The sequence below is a fragment of the Drosophila pseudoobscura genome, chromosome X, assembly GCF_009870125.1.
Source record: "Drosophila pseudoobscura strain MV-25-SWS-2005 chromosome X, UCI_Dpse_MV25, whole genome shotgun sequence".
NCBI classification, from domain to species: Eukaryota; Metazoa; Arthropoda; class Insecta; order Diptera; family Drosophilidae; genus Drosophila; species Drosophila pseudoobscura.
Window position 1 is genome coordinate 63,902,016 of NC_046683.1, and position 12,123 is coordinate 63,914,138.

At 46.7% G+C, this 12,123-nt stretch overlaps 1 protein-coding gene across 2 annotated transcripts; it reads left to right on the forward strand.

The window, feature by feature from the left end:
* The first annotated feature begins 354 nt into the window (after positions 1-354).
* On the forward strand, positions 355-11,478 carry GluRIA (Glutamate receptor IA). Of its 2 annotated transcripts, none has more exons than XM_001352813.4 (13): positions 355-1,080; positions 2,250-2,402; positions 2,918-3,045; positions 5,523-5,652; positions 8,031-8,284; positions 8,454-8,633; positions 8,729-8,965; positions 9,038-9,398; positions 9,468-9,730; positions 9,793-10,251; positions 10,310-10,554; positions 10,611-11,016; positions 11,095-11,478. In XM_001352813.4, exons 1-13 carry the CDS (start codon positions 942-944, stop codon positions 11,128-11,130), a joined length of 2,991 nt encoding a protein of 996 aa, XP_001352849.2. In that variant the 5' UTR covers positions 355-941; the 3' UTR covers positions 11,131-11,478. The 2 variants fall into 2 exon arrangements, with proteins under 2 accessions (XP_001352849.2, XP_015043908.2); XM_015188422.2 differs by having other exon boundaries at positions 10,337-10,554.
* The last annotated feature ends 645 nt before the right edge of the window (positions 11,479-12,123 follow it).

Here is a 12,123-nt window from a genome sequence, read left to right on the forward strand (position 1 = left end):
CAAACGTTTAACCACCGCCAGGAGGAGATGCAACAAAAGCAACAACTTGCAACACCGACTGCGACTACGACAACTTGCTACTTGTACGGCATCCAACATGCCGTCTGCAGTAGGTCAGTTACAGCATCCACGCCACGCTCTCTCTCTCTCCTTCGCCGACGCTCGTTCAGCCTCTCCTTCTGGGCTTTGCAGACACACACGAGCGGGGCTGTTCGGGTTTTTAGTACAAAGAGCACAGCATCCCTTGTGGCGCTCTCCCGGGCGACAAAGCGACATTGTGGCCGTGTCGCCCGGGCGCTCGCTGCCTCGGCTCTGGGCCTCGTATTACTAGGCAGCTTAGGTGTTTTTTAGTGCTGATTACAACGCGTTGCCGTTTGGTTCAAGTGAGCGGATGAGCAAAGGCCAGACGAGAAATTCCTTCGATTGGGGCACATCTCAAAGCAGCGCCAAAGGCGGGCAGGCGGCCCGAAGTCCGAAGTTAAAGTCCAGCGAATCGCCACACTACAGTTCGCATTTAAAGTCCGATTATTTTTTGCGTCAACTAGGGAGTCCCGGCAACACTCGAAATACTTCAATTTTTTAATGTTTAGCGTTCCAACGTTGACAAAAACTATCAGAAAATATCATAATTACTATTAGTAAATCAACAAATATTCAGTTAGTGATTTAAGCTGAAGTGAACCTTTTTTTTGAGACCACTTTGATACTGCTCCTATAAGTAGGCAGCACATTTTTTTCTCCTGCCAGTGGAAACTTTTCAAGCGAAAACCCTCAAAAAATATAACAACGTGAAGCCCCAGCGTAATGGGCAACCAATTTGAGTAACAAATAAAAGATATACTCTATCCATTGCATGGGCATAAAAAATACACGAAAGTAGAAGTGGAAAAAACTTGGAAAATTGCTACAACAACAACAACAACAAAAAATACAAACGCAAAATGCATTCGAGGCTAAAATTCTTGGCATATTTACATTTAATATGCGCCGGCAGCATTTGCTGGCTGGAATTCAGTGCCGCCCAACAGCAGCAGCAGCAGCAGCAACAAACGGCATCGTTAACCGAGAAAATACCATTAGGTGAGTCTCAAAAGCGTCGCACAGGAGGCAGCCAACAGCCAGCAGCCAGCAGGCAACAGCCAGCAGACCATGGCCTGGCACTCACTGCGGAACAACATAAGCACGGCCCGAGGCGGCAGCTAAGGCTGGAACAGAAATTGTCACTGCCATTGGTGCACTTGGTGCTAGGATTTTGCTACAATGTATAGCCGTTAGTCGTTGTTGTTGCTGGAGTGCCTGTTTGTGTGCTTGTGTGTGTCTGTCATTGGTGATTCCCGGAATGGGTTCGGGTTCCTGAAATACTTTTCGTAACTCGTTGGGGAAATTGTCCACAACTGATGCATGCAGATTATCCCCAACCATTTTCCGCAATGGGCATGGGGATTACAATTACAATTTTGGTGGTTTTCTCCGAACTCCGCCATGGGGAGTACTCCCTGTTATACGAGTACTAATTTGTAGCTTTCCCAGAACCTCAAATTTTTCTTATATTTTTGTGCGATTTTTCTATGAATGTCCTAGCACCGCGCACCGTTCATTTCAAGTTGAAATTCTTTTCCAGAACTTTACTGGCTTTTTTTATTTTCTGCTGTCTTTTCGTTATTTTTATTGCACGATGGCGCTTCAGTCATTGCACCTGCAGTCATTTTGGTTCTGTATATATATGTATATGTATATAATCGTATAAGTATTCGTACCTGTACGTATGGTGGCTGCTAATGTGACAGTCATGCTGACTGGCTTGCACTCAAATCCTGCTTCCTGGCTGCTTCTCTTGCTCCTGCTCCTGGCTACTAGGCTTCACACCTGCACAGGCACGTTAGCACGAGAGCACGAGAGCGCGGGGGGCACCCAGCAAAAGCGCAGCACAAAATTGCTGCATCAACACTTCGTTTGCGCTTTTTGTTGCTGCTACTTGTCTCTGGCTCTGGCTCTGGCTCTGGCTATGGCACTGGCTCTGTATCTGTATCTGTGTGTCCTCCATCTGCATATGTGTGTGGTGCTTGGCGCCTGTGTGTGGGTGTGGGTGCAACATTATGCTATCATTTGTGTAAATATTTGCCCTGTGCGCTCTCGTTTAATATTAACAGGACCGTGTCAAAAGCTGCCTAAATATTTAACGAAGCAAAAAATATTTTCCCCCAAGCTTCTCATTCTCATTGCATATCTCTCTGCCTCTCTCCCCACAGGTGCCATCTTTGAGCAGGGTACAGATGATGTGCAATCAGCCTTTAAATATGCAATGCTCAATCACAATCTGAACGTTAGCTCCCGGCGCTTCGAGCTGCAGGCGTACGTAGATGTCATCAATACGGCGGATGCATTCAAATTATCCCGACTGAGTATGTGTTTCATCCGCACCATCTGCAGATAAAAAACAAAAAACGAAAATCCATTACACAATACATAGAACCCATTAATTATGTGCATTTTTTATTGAAAATTGGTTTTACTTCACATTTCCACTCCGCACGTCCGCACTGTACAACACTGTTCACTGTACACTCCAAGCTGCAATTTAATTGTGCGCTCTGTGCTGCTGCTCCTGTCCCTGCCCCTGTTCCTGTTCCTGTCCCTGCTCCCGACCTAGACACTGTCCCAGACCTACTCTCCATCTGTTCCCCCACCCAGCATATCATTCCAGCACATCACATCCTTCCATTCTCTCACACCGCACTACCATCAATTTCTCACTACACTCCTCTCCACACTCCACAATTCCACACTCCACAATTCCACACTCCACCATTCCACCATTCTTTCATGCTGCAACCGAAACTGTTGCCATTCCAATACTCCTACCAAAATGAAACAAAACGAAAGAAACACAAAAAGAATTTATTACTGTAACCTCCAGTTTGCAATCAATTCTCGCGCGGAGTCTACTCAATGCTGGGCGCCGTATCGCCGGACTCCTTTGACACATTGCACTCCTACTCGAATACGTTCCAAATGCCATTTGTGACGCCATGGTTCCCCGAGAAGGTAAGTCCTGAAGCGCACCCTATGAAAGAACAGAACAGAACAGAAAAGAAAAAACTGTCATATGTAATTGATTTCTGTGTCGCTCTGCGCAATTATTTACATTTTGTGGTTTCGATGCGAGTGAAGGGGTGCACTGGGATGGAGATGGGGATGGGAATGGGGATGGGATTGGGGGTTTGATAAACTCAGTTATGCGTTAATGAAGGTTGATGAAACAAAGGCAAAGTTTTAGGGTCGAAGCCATAGAGTGGGTGGCGCTTACACAATTGAATTATGCCTGAGTGTTTGTCTAAAGTAGTTTATTTTCCACATCAAAGTATGAGAGAACTTCAATAATTAACTGCAGGTGAATTTAGTTGTTTAAGAATCTATAACTAAATATTAAATTGTGTTTCGACTGTTTCTGTTGACAAAATGATGAGGAAACTACACTCACATAAAAATGGCAATGTCAAACAAAGCACACCCATATTTAAATAAAATTAAGTGGTTGTTAAACACAAATACAGCACGTAGTAAAATGAAATAGAACTTACATTGATTTGAATACATAGTAAATGAGTCAAAAAGTGTTTTTAATACGGCACATATTTAATTGCAATATTAATTGTTTTACATTTGTAGAAAATGTATTTAATTAATTCCAAAATGTATGTAAAAACACATTTCAAATATCGGGTCCAAATTAATGGCATAAATATTTAAATCTTAGTGAAAGTATAAAAATTTCAGGGCTTTTTTCCCTGTGTCAATTGCCATTAAATTACCCACCAAAGAAAGTTCCTTTAGAAAATATACCTATCTCTGCAGGCCTGACACTAAACTACTGAATATTTTGACACTGTTTTTGAAAAATGTGACATTTTTATTGTATGCAAATTTTTGAGATATGCAGATTTTCAAAATTTATGTCTAAAACTTGAGCCAAACAGGACTTTCGTTTGCCAAAAATTATTAAAATTCATTTAAAACGTAAGAACGTTTTATTTCTTTCGGTTGAAATAGTTTATCACTATTAATATATTTTCTATAATGCCTTTTGAGGCTCATTTGCTTCTACAGAATTCTGGATGTGGTCAAGAAACCGTACAGAGCACAGCAGAACAAATTGAAAAACATAAGTAGACAATGAAAAGCACAATCGATAGACATCGGTCACATTAATAGAAGTGCAAATATTGAGAGCAGAACACACGGTCCAATAGAAATAGATCTTCCAATATACTAGTAAGACCATCGGGGGCAAGCAAACATGTACATACTCGTTTATTTTAGGAAATCAGGTCACACTAAATCAGCACTAATTTACTTATTAGTACTCGTATTAGTCATTATACCCAAGCCACCTTTGGCTTTCCCCGACTGTTGGCCGGGTTTCCACATGAAATTTAGTTTTCCATTACGGTATTTCCAATTACCAATCCTAATTGGCTGGGATTGCAACCTCCACAACCTACTCCTGCCCCTACTCCTGCTGCTCCTCCTTCTCCCCGCAATCACTGGGTGGTTCAAGAATTTTGTCAACTTTTATAAAAATGAAGTCATTGCCTAAAGTGGAGCATTGGGTATCGTTCCGGGTTCGCAGTTCACAGTTCAGACAGCTTCCCCCCAGTGCCCTCCGTGCTCGCCATGCTCTCTGCTGTTGTCCTCAGACAGTGCACTAAATCAAAGCTCAAGCACAAATCATAATAATTGTAATTTGAAGAAAATTTACTACCAACAACAGCTATGGAGACACAGCGACAGAGAGAGCTTGTTGTTGTTGGTGATGCTACTGTGGCTGTTGGCGGTGGCATAGTCTGTAGATGTGGATGTGGATGTGGATGTACGAGTAGCTGTTGCTGGTGTTGTTGTCACTTGCGAAACAAAAAGCCAAACCAAACGCTCCACTCCACTCCACTCCCATCCGCATTCCACACTCCACACTATGCTCCAATCCGCTCCACAAGGCGGAAGACAATGCCAAACGAGCGACGAAGACTCCTACACTCGCTTTCCCATACAGTGGGAGCACAAAAAAATTTATGACACGCTCTTGGCCTCTTTTATTTCAATCACTATAAATCAAGATATGGCGGCGGGGGCAAAGGCAGCCAGCAACCGAAGGCACCAGCATCAGCATCAGCACAAGCACACATATTCGTATAGACTGCGCATTTGCGTGCTCCTCGGGGCAGGCTATACTCTGTAGTGTACGAGTATGTGTGTGAGTGTGTGTGAGTGGAGCTAAACGGAAGCGAGTATCTGTGTGTATATCTCTTTGGATGTATCTGCTTGTTGGCGGAGCCACCTCTTCCTCCATCGTTCCTCCTGCTGCCTCCGCCTTTGCCTCCGCCTCCGCCAATGGATAGACTTACATGACGCTGGGAGGGCGCAAAGCGGAAACGCGTTTCATTTTATTATTGCTTCATGTAGCGTACACATTACATTGTTACATCCAGTTCATGGCCTTTCTCTCTGGTTTTGCATACTTTTAGGTGCTTACACCCTCGTCGGGTCTGCTGGATTTCGCTATCAGCATGCGTCCGGATTACCATCAGGCGATTATCGATACCATCCAGTACTACGGCTGGCAGAGCATTATTTATCTCTACGACTCGCACGACGGTGAGTATTTCCCCCTCATATTCATAAAAAGGCAACACACACATTATCCCTGCGTGTATTTCCTTTGTATTCATTTCATTTCATTTGACTTTCATTTCCCTTTAAACAAATAAAGCGTCAAACAGGCAGAAGGGTTATGGCAATATTGCTGCTGGGGATTAACTCTATTCTCTATGCTCTATTCCTAGTCCTATAGAGCGTATCTCTGCTCTTTCTGTTCCACTTTTGTATCTCTAGCCTTTTCATTTTTGCTAATATGTAATTAAATAAGCGGCACAAAGAGCGCCGTGCCTCGCATCTAAAAGAAAAACGGGAAAAAAACCAGAAAAACAGACGAAGAGCTTGCCAGACAGCCTGCTCTCAAGTGCCTTCAAGTATGCTCTTTCGAGTGGCTCCTCAGCGGGGCTTAAGCTGAAAAGAGAAGGACACACATGAGCACATACACTGGGACACACATATGGTTAAGTTTACCTCTTAGTCTGTAGTCTGTGTGTATATAGACCCTCCATGTGTGTGTGTGTGCGTATCTTAGGCTGCTTTTTGTTGTATTGAAATTTATTTCAAAGCAATTTCCTGCCGTCTACGTGGGACAATACGACGACGGCAACAATTACGGCCAAAGATGAAGACATCAGATGGCGGAAAAGACACACCCACACCCCCTCGCACACAGCCACACACACACAATAGTGGACGGGGGAGAGGAGGGAATTCTCTGGCTCAGTAAAAATTTCATATAATATTACGTATACGCCGCAGTGATTTTTTTTGCCAGCACACTCTCTCTCTCTTTTTCGCTTGCTGTCTCTTTTGTAATGAGTTCACACGCCGTTGTAATGACTGCTCATGTGTGTCTGTGTCTGTGTGTGTCTGTGTGTGTGTGTGTGTCATGTGTTAATGACTCTGTGTGAAATAAAATTTATGACTTTATGCAACTGCTGCCTTCAGCACTGAGTTCTGTTCGGTCCTTCAGATCCTGATGCTACTGCTGCTGCTTCTGGTCCTGCTTCTGCTTCTGCCTTAACATTATTATTATTTTCCCTTTTTGGGCCATTTTTTAATATTTGCCACGGCGCCGAAAAGTAGGCCGACATTGTTGCCGCTGGCATTCGTTGCAGGAAAAGGAAATGCCGCAGTAGCAGCAGTAGCACGAGTGGCAGGAGTGTGGCAGGCAGTCTCACCAGCTTGTGCCCCATTTGCTCTGGCTGCTGCTGCTTCTGCTGTTGCTGTTGTTGCTACTCTCGTTGTACCCCATCTGCCCTTCTGCCTCTTGTTGCTGCTGCCGCTGCTGTTGTTGTGAGGAATTTTTTGGCCGACATCGACTCCGATTCTGGCGTTTACATTGTTAACGAAAGGCACCACAGCGGGACTTTATATTTTAATGCCGCTGTCAGCAGTTTGTTGTTATTGCTTTGTGTTCTGCTCTGCTCTGCCCTGCTCTGCCATACCCTTCGTCGTGCTTTTTTGGCCGACTTTTTCTGCTTGTTATCACTCCGAATGGGGCTGCTGCACACGGCGACAAATTGGTAGCATATTTTTTGGCGCATCCATGAATACAAAAGTGGCAGGGAAAAAGCAATCCACCGAATCCATCGACAACATAGGAAACATTCAATAAAACAGCAACGGTAGCGGCGGCGGCGGCGGCAGTGGCAACGCACAGTGGAATTTTTTGGGTTGCTATTTATTGAAATGTTACCAGCACACCACAAAAAAGTACTTCAATTGTCTGTGCACTTCCGTTTCCGCTTTTTCACGCGACTGTTTACTGTTCTCCCACTTTCCGTCTGTTGTGTGTGCTTTCCTCTCTCTCTCTCTCTCTCCTTTTTTTTTGTTATTATTTGGGGCATGGAATCAATGCAAGCAGCAAATCAATGACAGCAACAACAACCACATGGCGGGGCATATTGGACGTGCAACAAATGGCGTGTGAAAATGTATTTTGTCTACCCCCTGCTCGCCCGGCTGCTTCTCTGCGGCTTGTGAGGGATTTGGTAGGGAGGCGAGATTGAAAGATTGAATGAAGTTTCGGGGAATGAGGAATGAGGAATATGATTAAATGACAGATCCCATGATGGGAGGAGCGAACAGAAGGAGCAGGCTTGATTTACTCTATAAAAGTGATAGATCTATTCGTATATACACTCGGATGCTGGAAATTGTTTATGGATGGCAGCTATTACCATAAAACCCTAAGCTGTCTTTCAGTTTGTGGCATTATCAGATTGTTTTTCGTGCCTCAAGATACTTTAATCCCCCACCAACCATCTACCATCTTCCCTCCGAATTACCACATCCACAAACAATCCCAACTCTGGGTGATTCGTTTAACCATTCAACCATTCGACTGACCTGACCATCGCTTTGGAAACCGACAGGCTTACTACGGCTGCAGCAAATCTATCAAGAACTGAAGCCCGGAAATGAAACATTCCGTGTGCAAATGGTGAAACGCATCGCCAACGTAACAATGGCCATTGAGTTTTTGCACACGCTGGAGGATTTGGGTCGCTTCAGCAAAAAGCGCATCGTGCTCGACTGCCCGGCGGAAATGGCCAAAGAGATCATCGTGCAGCATGTGCGGGACATAAAGCTGGGCAGGCGCACCTATCATTACCTGCTCAGTGGTCTGGTGAGTGGAATGGAGAGCAGACCCCCCCTGGGTTTGGCGAGGGGTGCGGGACTTTAATAAGCAATTATTGCTAGCTTCCGTTCGGGGATCCTTCATTGCGTTGTGTTACATTTTTATTCTTTTTCCCATCTTGTCTCCCTTTCTGTTCTTTTTTTTTTGGGGGGCGTAGGTCATGGACAATCATTGGCCCAGCGATGTGGCAGAGTTCGGTGCCATCAACATCACCGGCTTTCGCATTGTCGACACTAATCGGCGGGCGGTTCGGGATTTCCATGATAGCCGGAAACGCTTGGAGCCGTCAGGCTCTGGCCTGGGCGCAGCGGGAGGCAACAGCTTACCAGCCATTTCGGTAAATTTCCAACGGGGCATTGATTTGTGCTCACCCCCTTGTGCTGACCTCCTCCTTCATTTCTTCTTTCCATCTTCCTCTGATTTGGTCCACAGGCTCAGGCGGCATTGATGTATGATGCGGTTTTTGTGCTCGTCGAGGCCTTCAATCGCATTTTGCGCAAGAAGCCGGATCAGTTCCGTTCCAATCATCTGCAGCGTCGCAGCCATGGCGGTGGCTCGAGCTCCTCCTCGGGGACGAACGAGTCGAGTGCCTTGCTGGACTGCAACACGAGCAAGGGCTGGGTGACGCCGTGGGAGCAGGGCGAAAAAATCTCTCGAGTCCTACGGAAGGTGAGTGACGAGTGACGGACAGGTTCTGCGAGCAGTGCTTGAAACATACCATTGATTCCGCCCCGGAACCAGGTGGAAATCGATGGCTTGTCCGGGGAGATTCGCTTCGATGAGGACGGGCGCCGCATCAACTACACGCTGCATGTGGTGGAGATGTCCGTGAACAGCAGTTTGCAGCAGGTGGCCGAGTGGCGCGACGATGTGGGTCTCCTGCCCCTCCACAGCCGCAGCTATGCGACTTCATCGCGCTCTGCCTCGGCCAACTCAGGGGACTATTCCAAGAACCATACATACATCGTGACTAGTGTTCTGGAGGAACCCTATCTGATGCACAAGCAGCCGCACTATGGCGAGGAGCTGGTGGGCAATGATCGGTTCGAGGGTTATTGCAAGGACCTGGCCGATATGCTGGCAAATCAATTGGGAATACGATGTGAGCTATATTCCTGAGCTTCCCTTTCTTTTCCTTTCCTTGGATCAATCTGGCCTCTCTATTCCTCAGACGAACTCCGTTTGGTGCAGGATGGAAACTACGGCTCTGAGAATCAATATGCTCCTGGCGGCTGGGATGGCATGGTGGGGGAGCTGGTGCGCAAGGAGGCAGATATTGCCATAGCGGCCATGACCATCACAGCGGAGCGCGAGCGAGTGATTGACTTTAGCAAGCCCTTCATGACCCTGGGCATATCCATAATGATCAAAAAGCCCGTCAAGCAGACTCCAGGAGTATTCAGTTTCCTCAATCCCCTATCGCAGGAGATCTGGGTAAGTACTGGGGTTGGAAAGGTTTCTAAAAGAGTGTCCCATACGATGGAGGTACCTTTCAGATGAGCGTGATCTTTAGCTATCTGGGTGTTAGTATTGTGCTCTATTTCGTCACACGGTTCCCGCCGTACGAGTGGCGCATTGTGAGGCGACCCCAGCCAGAGGGCGCCGTCCAGCAGCCACCCGGGATCATTGGTGGGGCCACTCACAGTGAGCCGCCGCAGCATCAGTCTCCTGTTCCGGCCAACGACTTCAGTCTGCTAAACTCGTTCTGGTATTCGCTGGCCGCCTTCATGCAGCAGGGATGCGATCTGACGCCTCCATCCATTGCCGGACGGATTGCCGCCGCCGTCTGGTGGTTCTTCACCATCATTCTGATCTCCTCGTACACCGCTAACCTGGCTGCCTTCCTCACCGTGGAACGCATGGTGTCCCCCATCAAGTCCCCCGAGGATCTGGCCATGCAAACGGATGTGCAGTATGGAACGCTCCTACATGGCGCCACTTGGGACTTCTTTCAGGTGAGCTCCTCCTAGCGTTTCCCCTTTTTTTCCCTCTTAGAATGGAGATGTTTTTCAGCGATCGCAAATCGAATTGCACAAGAAGATGTGGGACTACATGAACTCCAATCCCCATTTATCGGTCCATGCCTACGACGAGGGCATCCGCAGGGTGCGCACCTCCAAGGGGAAGTACGCCCTGCTGGTGGAGTCCCCAAAGAATGAGTACGTGAATGCCAGGTCCCCTTGCGATACCATGAAAGTGGGCCGCAACATCGATGCCAAGGGATTTGGCGTGGCCACACCCATAGGATCGCCCATAAGGTTAGTTTGAGGTAATTTTAGGGGTGAATCGAAAGAATATTCCTTTTCCCCACCAGAAAACGCCTGAATGAAGCCGTGCTCACGCTGAAGGAGAACGGAGAACTACTGAGGATACGCAACAAGTGGTGGTACGACAAGACCGAGTGCAACCCCAATCTGGACAGCCAGGAGACCTCCACCCCCAACGAGCTGTCGCTGAGCAACGTGGCAGGGATCTACTACATACTAATCGGCGGCCTGCTCCTGGCCGTGGTGGTGGCCATCGTGGAGTTCTTCTGCCGCAGCAAGACCTCGCGCCTGAAGGCCCCGTCCAACGGCACCGCCGGCGGGGTAACCGTACCCGGCATGATGGGCTCCTCTACATATCAACGGGACTCGCTCTCCGATGCGATTATGCACTCGCAGGCAAAGCTGGCGATGCAGGCCAGCAGCGAGTACGACGAGCGATTGGTGGGCGTTGAGGTGAGGCCAAAGGCTTACTTACCGAGAATACTCGTAATTCCACTGAATATCTCCTCAAAAAAACTCTCTCCCCCGCAGCTGGCATCTAATGTGCGCTATCAGTACAGCATGTAAGCGATGTCCCGGCTACCAGCATGCTAGCATGGCGGAATTCTTGTAAATAATTAACGCATTATCCGATAACGCATAACTAAACGACGCTGGCAATCAACTCTCGGGTCTACATAGAGCGAATACCATGGGAATGATGGCAGGCGGCGTTCGAAAACTGTACAGAATAATTATAATATAATTACTATTATTGTATTTTTGATAAATGTATACAAGGGCGTGCGTGCATAAATTAACTATAACTAATACTAATACTAATAATAATACAAATACTAACCCTGTACATAGGTTAAGTGAAAATTACTTATTCCAAAAATACTCTAATAATAAAGCCGTATGTTGTAAGCAAAATCAGAAATTGAGTTTTCATTTCCATTCCAACGGGTTACACGTGTCGCATGAGTGATGTCTATACATATGTAGGTGTGGGGGTGTATGATGGGTGTGCCTATCTAACAGAGTGTGCTGCCAGAGTGTGCGTTTATGTATCTCTAGCAGCGGTGGCCTGTGCATCTGTCTGTCGATGTGGAGGTAAGCCGCTTAGTTGACTTAAAGTTTTAACAAAACCCGGGCAAGGGCAAACGTGGCTCAAACCTAAGAGGCTTTTCAGTGCAGAAACTTTGCTTTCCGCCTGCGCCTCTTACCTCTTACCCCTTACCTAGATGGGGTGCGTTCTGGCTGCGGTCGTGTCCCAACCGATGTACCCGCTAAATTATGTACGAGCATCGAAGTTAAAGCAAACACATCTGCGGGGGAAAGGCAGGGAAAGTCGACAGCAGCCACAGCGCAGTGCAGCGCATCGCAGCTTAGGCCTTCGAGCGGCTGGCTGGAGCTATATACATACATAGTTTCATTCGTTTCAGTTTTAAATTGAACTCAAATTAATGTAAGCTAATGCTAATATAATTATTTTAATTGTTATTATTTCCCCACCACGCCACTCCTCACGAACGAGTGCACGGCTATTTGTGTGTTTGCGTTTCTGTTTGCGGTTTT

Coding starts and splice junctions, on each gene's coding strand:
- GluRIA (XM_001352813.4), top strand. CDS start 942: ATGCATTCGAGGCTAAAATTCTTGGCATATTTACATTTAATATGCGCC. Junction 8,285..8,453: donor ATTACCTGCTCAGTGGTCTG/GTGAGTGGAATG, acceptor TGGGGGGCGTAG/GTCATGGACAATCATTGGCC. Junction 9,399..9,467: donor AAATCAATTGGGAATACGAT/GTGAGCTATATT, acceptor TCTATTCCTCAG/ACGAACTCCGTTTGGTGCAG.